Source organism: Phyllobates terribilis, unplaced genomic scaffold (genome assembly GCF_046119375.1).
Source record: "Phyllobates terribilis strain yellow unplaced genomic scaffold, ASM4611937v1 Scaffold_4__5_contigs__length_816908805, whole genome shotgun sequence".
NCBI lineage: Eukaryota > Metazoa > Chordata > Amphibia > Anura > Dendrobatidae > Phyllobates > Phyllobates terribilis.
The window spans coordinates 162,840,917-162,852,187 of record NW_027362764.1 but is presented as its reverse complement, the minus strand read 5'-3'; the positions used below and the strand labels follow the sequence as shown (position 1 = coordinate 162,852,187).

Genomic DNA, 11,271 nt, shown 5'->3' with positions numbered 1-11,271 from the left:
GTACTTTTGCAAAAATATGTTTTTGAAAAACTTATTTTGGGGGCATTGTCCCTCACACATTCACACACCTCCACCCTACCACCTCAGACCAGCAGAGGGAGCCCTGATAGGGATATACAGTATATAGGGAGGGTGGAGTTAGGCAGGTAGTTAGTTCAGTTCCTGCTCAGACACAGAGAGGGATAGAGCTCAGAGTGAGCTGAGAGCGTGCTGACGCTCAGAGAGCAGCAAAGAGCAGCACGCTGCTGCGGTGCTTAGGCGAGCCAAGGCCTACAGCACAAGGTGAAGCCTAGTGAGGGCCTTGAGTGAGCCGAAGGCGAGGGGAGAAGGAAGAAGTAGCAAGGGGGGCAGAGGAGCATACCAGGCAAACCCCGAGATACATACCAGACACCGGGTCCGCGCCTACAGGGACTCTTTACACCCAGTAGGGACTACCGGAACCCCTGGAGGACTACAGACAGGTCCCAGGTTTGCCAAACGCTGACTACAGTACCAGGGCTAGGAGTCACGGAGGCCCCAGCGTCCAGGGACAGTGATCTCCAAAGAGAAGGCCCTACCACCAGGTCAGCAGGTGCAAAGGAGAGAGAGACAGTAACCAAGCTAGGCCTAGTTCCAGGCAGGCCAGAAGCTTAGCGAGAAAAGCCACGGATGAGGAGGCCCTATACCCGCTCACTGGGGAGAGTCCAAAAGTGCACCCTTCGAACGGAGTACCCTGGACCGTGCCTGCACCATCACCAGTAAAGGTACTGAAGCTTACCCCCGTGTGAGTGTCCGTCTTTCCTCCGGGACCGTGCTGCAGTCTCTCCCCAGCATCCTCCATTACACCCAACGCTGCCCTGGAGCTAGCTCTACCTGTGGAGAGCCACACCATCCCTGCTGCCGTAACACCAGCTCCAGAGGACTGCTCCGCACCGCCGGCACCCCTTTTGCTGTATTCCACAGGTGGCGTCACGAACTTTCCAAATCCCCTATAAATTCCCCTTTTTACTGACCGCCCTGGGTCACGGACTGGGCCAGCCACCGTGATATCACCCACCGGCATACGCAGATGCCCGGCTGCCGAGTACTCCCACGGCCCAGGGGGCGCGTCAGCCTTGGCGTCACGAACAGGATTCCGTGCCCATTGCCACCGGGTACTGTGCGCCTTAAAAGACTGTGATACTCACTGTGGTGAAGGTTTCCCGCCATTCCCGAGATTTCCCACCATTGTCCGCCATTTTCCTGTTGCCGCGCGGGAAGAAGAGGGGCGTAACCGCGGGAATCGGAGAGGCGTAACCGCTGGAAGCACGCGAAGCCCAGCACACGCCCCGCCCCTGACGTCGAACCAGGAAGCGTCAGGTCCTGGAAGGAGCCCAGAGGACGCTCTGACGTCAGGCGCGAGCGAAGCAAGGTCCTGGAAGAAGGCCATCGCCCGCGGACTGCGGCCTACCGGATGAGAAGTGAAGAAGGTAGGCTCCGGTTCACTAGGGGGGGCGCAACCATGGCCGACAACCAGCAAGCCGCCGGAGCACCGGTTAATGCTCCTGTTGCCTAATTTGCGCCCGGCGCTGCATAGGCCGGAGTGGCCGCTTCACCAGCAGGGGTTGTGACCCCGTTGATACCCATGGCCCTGCCGTATATCCCTGGAGCGAAATGGCTCCCCCAGTATAACGGCAAACCAGACACCCTGTCCGGATTCAAGAGAAAAATATGCGGTGTGCTGGATATGTACTCTATGACTGGCAAACAGAGAGCCGCTGCTGTACTAGGACAATTGACTGGTGCCGCAGAGCGGGAAGTTGAAACCTGGCCAGCCGCAGACCAGGAATCAGTATCCATCATCTTTAAGAGACAGCAAACGGTGTTTGAAAACCGCACTAAGACAGATCTCCGGATGAGGTGCTACCACTGTGTCCAGAAACCTGAGGACAGTGTCCGGGACAATGCCTGGCGCGTACAGGAAGCCATGCGGGCCCTGAAACAGGTTTGTCCAGCCAGCATACAAAACGAAAATAAAATGCTGACGGAACAGTTCATCCGGGGGTTGAGGTTCCAGGAGGAGAGCAAGACTGTACGGTGGTGGCCCTTAGACCATACAGATGACACCTTTGACACCCTTAAGGACATGGCTATAAAGGGTCTGCAACCCCTGGAAACAACAGATACTGCTATCCAGCATTACCAGGGTGGGGCCACCCCAGTGCCCGCAGCACCCATTGCTCCTTCATTGACGGCTGAAACAAAGATGCAAGCAGTGCCCCCTAGTGAGCTGGACAGTCTGCGCTCTGAAGTGCGCCAGTTAAGTAAAACCCTGGCCACTGTCCTGAGCACCCTGCAGCTACAGACGGAGCCTGAGCCGGAAGGAAGGATCCTACTGGCCGACAGCCCTGAGGACGTCCCCTGGATGAGGACAACGCCACCCCGGAGGATGACAACGCCACCCCGTGGGAAGACCAACGACCAATGTCGCCCTCCAGGAGAATTCATCTGCTACCGCTGCCAGAAGGCAGGCCACACAGTGCGGAACTGTCCTTTAAACGAGCAAACCCTGGGGCCGAGGGCCGACACCCAGGAGTAGATCAAGCAGGCCCATCAGGCTGGTACCATCAGTTCGTGGGAGGAAGACCTTACCTGTCCATTGTGCTGGATGGCGTCACGAACTTTCCAAATCCCCTATAAATTCCCCCTTTTACTGACCGCCCTGGGTCACGGACCGGGCCAGCCACCGTGATATCCCCCACCGGCATACGCAGAGGCCCGGCTGCCGAGTACTCCCATGGCCCAAGGGGCGCATCAGCATCACTTTATGAGAACCATAACTTTTTAAAGGGTTGCGGAGAGTCCCCTCTCTCTGTCGAGCTCTTTGGATTCCGTGGCCACTATTAACCATGGCAGCTAAAAATATAACTGAGTTGACCATCTCCATCAGTCGTTCTCACTGAGTTGACTTCCAAGCAGAGTGAGCTGCAGAGAACAAAGGAAGTTAATCAAACAAAGGGAGCATCAATGGAAAGCAGGAAGTTCTCAACAACTGAGGACGATATCTTGCTATCCTTATTTAATACAGCTAGCATTTTAGACTGGAAATACCTCAAAGAACTTGGGGTCAGACGTAGGCATTGGCCGACTGAATAATTATTTTTGTCTGGGTGCGTGGATACGGCCCCCTCTGCAAATGTTTCACTGATTTTGATGATATCATCCCTGCGGCTTCTTTTCTTTATTCTTCACATCCATAGAAGCATGTTTGCAGAATAGTTTGGATCAAATAATATGGTGATAATTAACTTGATATTTATACTAATTAAATATATTAAGTAAAAGCAAAAAGAATTAAAATGCGGACTATGTGCTAATTGATCCCAGCTCATGTGGACCATAATTGTTAGGTCTTCCAAAGATCTAATTAATTTAGATACAACAATTCAGGTACATAGAATCTTAATGTCCTTGAGTTGGTAAATAAATTCTTTTAATTCTTTGTGGTCTAATTTAAGGTTTCTGTATTAATTAGGAAATAGGAGATATTGTAGTTGAATATGTCCTTGTCTGAGTTGGCTTTTTGTTCAAAAGCTATATATATCCAACAACTAGGATTCTCTAAATGAGCTGCACAACCAAGGAAAATGGGCAGGTTGTCATCCAGTAACATTATGCTCTTTTCTCTCTGTAGTTTTTCCATTCTCTTTGCTTTTTCTGTCTGTTCTGAAGAGACAACAGCATCAAATCTGGAAAGTCAAGAGAAATATGAGGACTTTTTTACGGTAAGCTTTTCATGTTCCACTATGATGTCTACTAGTTTATTTAGGACAGCTGACGAAGTTGGCAAAGCTAGTTCGGCTGGGTTCACATCTCCGTCAGGGAACAACTCTTTGTTCTGTTCTAACAGAAACCCAAGAAAAAAATCAAATTGAGCATATACCCTATAATAAGTGAATAAAAACAGATTAATGAGCTTAGTTAACTAAGTACCCTGTGTTATTTACACATACTATTACTGTTTTCTTATTTATTTACTATAAGGTGTATGCTGAATTTGTTTTTTTCTTGAGTTTGCGATGGTCACAGTGTGAATATGTTCTTACACATTCCACATATACCAACTTATGCTCCAGCTCATTTCTTTGTTTTTGCTGTATTTTTGTACAAACAGGGGCATAGCCCCACTTTCTGAGCTAGCCATTTATATATATAGCTTCCCATGGACAGGTGGCTGAATAGTTGGGGCTCTGCCTTTATTCACATTGAGGTCGGCTGACACAAGGTAATGTTTTAATACTAGAGAGGTGTTAGGACCGTTCCCGACTGGATACACCTGTTGTGGTGGGATGGATTTTATGACTTTTTATCAAAATAGCGTTAACTAAGTACCCTATGTTATTTACATGTATTCTTATTTAGTTACTATATGATATATGCTCAATTTATTTTTTCTTTGGTTTCTATCTATAAGATGGCCACAGTGTGAATGTGCTCTTACAGTGCGCATATACCAACTCATGCCCCAGTTCATTTCTTTGGTTTTGCTGTTTTAGGAACAGATAAAGTAATTCCTTACGAAATTGTATCACTTGCATAACTGATGCAAATAGAAGTGGAGGGGCCAAATTATCTATGATGGTTTTTCTGGGCTGTTTAAAGAGATATTCTTTTTAGACTGGGAAAAAAATAGCATGCTGTGTTTTTTGCTAGTGAAAAGCACTTTGGAAATAGAAACATTGCTGGTGTATATGAACAGATGAGAAATACATTATATATGCATCAATTTGTGCATTAAAAAGAGCATATGGACACATGAGAGTTTATGAGATTAGAAAAAAGGAGGTCTCCTTTCTCCAGTAAATAATAACACTTGTCCTCTGTGTGTTATTGAAGCTCAACCTATTCAAATAGATGAGACTTAATTGAAATACTGCACTCCGTCCACGTATGGGAGGACCGCTGTTTCTGAAAAAAAAAACATACATTTTCTAATCTTGAAGAACCTCCTTAAAACAAAAGAAAATATGAAATAATATACAGGTTATTTAGAGGTGCTATAATAAAATGTTTACAATATGAACTACTTTGTGAATTGAAATATATCATTATTTTAGGGCACCTGACAGTATAATATTCTCTATATTATTTTACACCTCCATCACAGGACACGCTCTTGTAGTTTGCAGCACTGTGACTCCACTATAGCAGAAGTGATAAGGACAAAGAAGAGGTCTTCAGTTATTGGATGCAAGCAAACATTCTGTAAAGCTTTCCATACACATTAGATTAGATGCTAGGGGAAGAAACAAAGATTGGGCATGTCGAAATTCAACATGCTCAGTCCTTGTCCTGCTAGGGAATAAGCTACTGGGTTGTCTTTCTCTCTCTATTGAAGTAAGAATGCTCAGGTAAAGAGAGCATGTGTTCTGTATGCTAATGAGGTATCTAAGAGTCCTACTGTACTCTTTCTTTGACCTTAGGAGTCCAGAGATTGCATTACAATGCAGAACATGAGCTGCTTGCGGGTTTAGTGTAAGGGAGCCATATTGATGGAATCCATGTTGGAATATCCATTATTTATAGTAGTGCAGGGCAGCTGATCATTAGGGGTCTTGGTCCAGAGACCTATTATCAATCAAACCACAGGGCAAAAGTGCTCAGCTCATGCAGTTTTTTGCCCCAAAGATTTTCCATAGAGCTTGCTCATGCATAAGCTGAGTGCTTCTGTCCCATAGTTTGAACAGTCAGTCAGAGTCTCAGGACAAGGACTCAAACTGATCAACAGGGGCTACAACATATCAAAAAAAGTTTAACTTTTCAAGTTCTTCTCCTCTATACACATTTACAGAACTCCTATAGCTCTGAACAAAACTTTTGTAAACTTTTTAAAATGTTTTCTTTTTGTGCACAGTCCAGACAAGATCTCCAAAACCGGAGAAATAAGAATTCTAATGAGTATCAATATTTGGGACCAAAAAGATTAAGTGAAATGACTCCTCCAGTCATGAGCAAGTATAGTAGCTTTCCAATACTGGAGAGGGAATTCCTTGAGGAGAGAGACCTGAAGCCTGCTGCAAACCTCCCACTCAGATTTGGAAGAGCATCTGATGACAAAGTTGGAAAGAGCATCCCAAACTTACCTCTTAGGTTTGGGCGATACATACCAGGAAAGATCCAGTCGGCAGCTAATTTGCCCCAGAGGTTTGGAAGATCACAATCTGGTGGCCATTTCGTGCAGTCGTTTGCTTCACTACCTCTTCGTTTTGGAAGAACACCTAATTTTCAAAGATTACAACATGATAAGAGCTACCACGTTCCAGAAGTTAAACATCCTGATGAAAACAATGAAGGGTATGATGAATGACTGTACAATACTAGTATGACACTGTGCTATGTATTATATAAGGGGAGGTATTGCTGCTGAAAGATAAAAAGTAATATCTAATGCAATGAAATTACTTATTTTTATTTTTAAGGGGTTGTAAAAAATTATTAAAAATGCTTCTGATTTTTAACCAGGACAAACAATTATCTATATCTTTAGTTTATGGTCCAGAGGTCATTTACTGCAGATGTCAAGCAAATGTATTTATTTTACTCGTTCATTTAGCTCCATTAAAGGGGTATTCCCATCGCCAAGATCCTATCCCAATATATAGTAGGTGTAATATTAATAATATTAGCAAATACCTCAAATTAGAACTTTAGTATAGTTCCTCAGATTCGCTATGTTACTTACCTCATATCCAGGCATTGCAGGACCTTAGGTATCCATGGTTATGACCACTAAGAGCTGTCTAACTAACTGTCACTATATGAGTGGTCATAACCATGGATACCTAATGTCCTGCAATGCCTGGATATGAGGTAAGTAACATAGCGAATCTGAAGAACTATACTAAAGTTCTAATTGAAGGTATTTGATAATATTATTAATATTACACCTACTATATATTGGGATAAGATCTTGGCGATGGGAATACCCCTTTAAGTCCATAGTGCTTTACAGACATTATCGGCACTGTCCCCATTGGGGCTCGCAATCTACATTCCCTATCAGTATGTCTTTGGAGTGTGGGAGGAAAACCACGCAAACACAGGGAGAACATACAAACTCCTTGCAGATGTTGTCCTTTTTGGAATTTGAACCCAGGACCCCAGTGCTGCACGGATGCAGTGCTAACCACTGAGCCACTGTGCTGCACCAATCATATTCTGACTTCCAATATTTGTATAACTGAAATTGTATCGTTAATATAAAGTTTGTCTTTTTTATGAGGATGCTGTTTTATCAGTTTATATGGTTTCCTAATTAAGTACTCTCTAATCAATGGCACTACAGCTGTTGTAAGGCTACAAACTCCAGCATGCCCTAAATACCCCACAATAAGGCAGCACGGTGGCTCAGTGGTTAGCACTGTAGCCCTGAGTTCAAATCCCACCAAGGACAACATCAGCAAGGAGTTTGTATGTTCTCCCCATGGGTTTCCTCCAGGTTCTCTGGTTTCCTCCCACACTCCAAAGACATCCTGATAGGGAATCTAGATTGTGAGCCCAATGGGGACAGTGATGATGATGTCTGTGCAGCGCTGTGGAATTAATGGCGCTATATTAGCAAGCATAATAAATTACTTAAGTTGTAGTGTCATGGAATGAACACCAATGTCCTATGCTGTCACTTAGTAAAAATCCTTTTTCTTATTTCAGGAGCCAGATAATGACGTATGACTATGAGCGCAGTCTTCAAATGTAGCACCGGGAAATTTGCAGTTCATTCATATCTCGGGGCTGTTGACGTTTTACTCCTTACCATTAAGTATTTGACGATCTTGAAGGGACTATGTGTTCGGATGACTTGAATCTCACTCTTTGTACACAGTTGTGAAATCGGGTTCTTGTTGGAGACAACTATCAATCCTGAATAACAGCAATGACTGCACAAAGTGTCGACAATGGCTAAGCATGTTTAATCTAGCAAAGTATGAAGCCAAATTGTATTATTACCACATCGTACCGTAAATTAAATGAATACTGAATATAAAATACCATTGTCTTTTCTTTTTCTCAGCTTCAGTCCTGAGCAATAAATTTCATGAATTACAGGTGACTCTACCTAGAAAGGAGCTTAGAAAGTGGCATGTATTAAATGCGAGTCTGCCAGCAAAAAATGACTGTTCAAACCAAGCACATGGGTTTGTGCCTTGTCGTAGCCTAACATTTCAATGCATCTTCCCATCTACTTGTCTTCCATCTATCTCTCAAATGTTCTGGCTCCTGTAAAGGCAGAGATGTCAATCAAGGAAGACATGGAAAACAAGCACTAAGAGGCACGCCAAGGGTGCACTGAGCGCATGAGTTTGCTTTGAACAATCATTTTGTGCTGACAGATTCTCTTTAAAGGGAACCTGTCATGTCAAAAACACTATTAACCTGCAGATATGGGGTCAATCTTCAGGTTAATAGCGTTCTAAAGCCATGTAGCCGCCACACTGAAAGCCCGGCAACCGAGAGGAAAAGAACTTTATTCCTTCCGGCAGCCACTGGCTTTCAGTCATAGAGTCACTGCTCAGTACATAGTGAGCGACAGCTATGACCGAGCCCTGGCACTGACTGACAGGAGGAAAAAAGTTCATTTCCTCCCGGTATCCGCACTTTCAGTGCTTAGAAAGCCATCACCCTGCAGATTTACTCCATATCTGCAGGTTAATAGCTTTCTTTACATGACTGGGTCCCTTTAAGATATTTGTCCATCTAAACATCTAGCTATTTTTCAGAAAATAATAGCACATGATGTATAAAATGACACTTTTCCTTTATAATGTGAGCTCTATTTGTGTTTGGCTAAAGTGGGGGAATATTGTTGTGGCCCTGAAAGGGTTAAGGAATCCACAACCAAGATAAATGTTACTCCTGCATATGGACATATGTGCACACACCACTGATTGCACAGAAAGCCTACAAGGGATGTCATCCCGAAGGGCGCTCGCTATGTTAGCTCACAGTGAAATGTCTTAAATCATAAAACACAATGCATCAAATAAGTCATACAGACTTAGGCTATGTTCACACGTTGAGTTTTTGCTGCTTTCTTTATGCAAATTAAAAGCTGTGTTTTACAGTACCAGAAAAAGTTATGAGATTTTTTCCTGACTAAATTGGAAAACTGCAGCATGTCACTTCTTTTAGCGTTTTTGCAGCGTTTTTTCACCAATGAGTAAGCACAAAAACGCAGGTATTGAGTTTTGCTGCTTTTTTTTGGTGCAGAAAGCTCAGGAACAACAAGCACTAAACTGTATCAGCATGCACAAGAGACAAATAAGAACAAAACGCAGCAAAAACGCAATGTGTGAACATAGCTTAATATGCCCTTTCACATCCTACAGCTCTGCACATTTAAATTGCTTCAAGTAACTTTTGGTTTAAAATATATGAAGATGTCACTTTATTTTCTATCCTCTCCTGTTATTTTTCTATATTTTCAATATGGCTCCAGGAGAACCCTTTCATTGCTGTAAGGGACCACAGTAATAGATAATATAAGGTCCACTAGAGGGCAGCCTACTCCTTATGACAGTTTAGGCTAAGCTCACATTTAATGTAAGGTCCACTAGAGGGCAGCGTACTCCCTACTACAGTTTAGGATAAGCTCACATTTGTATGTCTACTGACATATGATGAATGCTTTCGATGTATATGTTAAAAACAAACCGTACATCTGCATATATTTCGACATATACATTTAATGTATGTAATATGTCTATCAATGTCTGTACATGTTTTTGCGGGGGGGGGGGGGTACGAAAAAAAAATATTTCAGCTAGTTTTTACTTGTTTTTTAAAGCCCGTGCATTTGGATTTTGTGATATGTCTAGTAGAGTAAATCTTTTTCCCCACCAAAATTCATTAAAAACAACCTTCTAGACATTGAAAGGCAATGATCTACACTTTAATATGTCTTCCATCGAAAATAATGGAGAAAAACATGAGTACATTTTTTTCTCCCCCATCTTTTTTGGGGGAGAAAAAAAACCTGGGCTCTCCAAAAAATAGTATGTAATCCTACGTTGTGAATGCCACCATATACGTCTTTGTATAGCTGTTTGCAAGTCAGACATATCAGACATATTCAGACATCCAGTACAATGCACTGTGACTGCATTAATGTGAACCTCGCCTTAGTTTAATTAGTCAGTCAGGTATATTTGGCCCATTTACAAGAACAAACTTTTTTCTTTAGCTAAAAAAGGGTGAACAAGTCTTTCAACTTTCTTTATTGGTTAATAGAGGGAGATTCTTTCTATGTTCTATAAACCCAGGGGCGGACATGTTTGCGATCAGTGCATCTACATAGGCCCCAGTAGGTTAGGGGGTCAACGTCATCTTCAAAGTAGCTTCCTACATCTATTAGATTGGATGTGAGTAACTGAGCTAGAAGATTTTACGGGTCATAATTACATAAAGGGAAGCCCCGTAATGAGGAGTTGGAGCGCAAACTGTGTCTGTACCGGCATATCCCCTAAATCTATGATTCTTGGCTCCAGTCCTCATGTATAACAGGTGATGGGAATATCTTATGAAGAAGGCACTTGTGGTCATTTCTGAGGCACTGACCATAATTACGTCACCTATGCAATAAGTAATGAAATCTTGAAAATATGACCTGTTAAGGAACAAACTTAAATTAACTTACACGAATGCCCACTGAGAAGAAAGTGCAGGATTATTTCAAGGACCTTTTCTACCAGGGAAACAAAAGATCGGGCATATTAAAATTCAGCATGGCCGATATTCTTTTTCCTGACATCTGCCATGGGGTTGGTAGGGAAACATATGTAATCATTAGCCAACTGTGCGCCAATTAAATCACTTTTAAAACAAGCATGTTATCATCCTAAAACATGGGACCAGAATGGTAGTGCCAATTGCACTTACCAGGCACTGATGTCTGTTCTTCAAACTAGTCGGTATAACCAGACTTGGTTTCACTAGTCTATTTCTAAATCATTTGAAACCTACTGTCCTCAATATAGTTCCCTTTGTATTCACCCAATCTTCTCTGCACCTACTGTATATCTGTCCTCGGTATTTAATGGGATCAGTAGCTTAGCTAGCGGAGGGCAGAAGGATTGCTGCCCAAGGCCGACTGATATGGTTGGACCCAGCTGGATCCCTAAAAGATCTCCACTTTTTACTTTATCGGTGTGTACAGGACACCAATGCAATTAAAAACTGTGGCCCTACCGCTCTATATCTTGTAAATGGCAAACTGCTCTAGGGCCACACACAGGATACCAGTGTTCGGATGTAGGC

The 11,271-nt window shown here is 43.3% G+C and overlaps 1 protein-coding gene across 1 annotated transcript; it reads left to right on the top strand.

Moving 5' to 3' along the window:
• The first annotated feature begins 3,584 nt into the window (after positions 1 to 3,584).
• NPVF (neuropeptide VF precursor) lies at positions 3,585 to 7,970 on the top strand. The gene is made up of 3 exons (XM_073676556.1): positions 3,585 to 3,743; positions 5,873 to 6,312; positions 7,669 to 7,970. Exons 1-3 carry the CDS (start codon positions 3,606 to 3,608, stop codon positions 7,712 to 7,714), a joined length of 624 nt encoding a protein of 207 aa, XP_073532657.1. The 5' UTR covers positions 3,585 to 3,605; the 3' UTR covers positions 7,715 to 7,970.
• Positions 7,971 to 11,271: the final 3,301 nt, after the last annotated feature.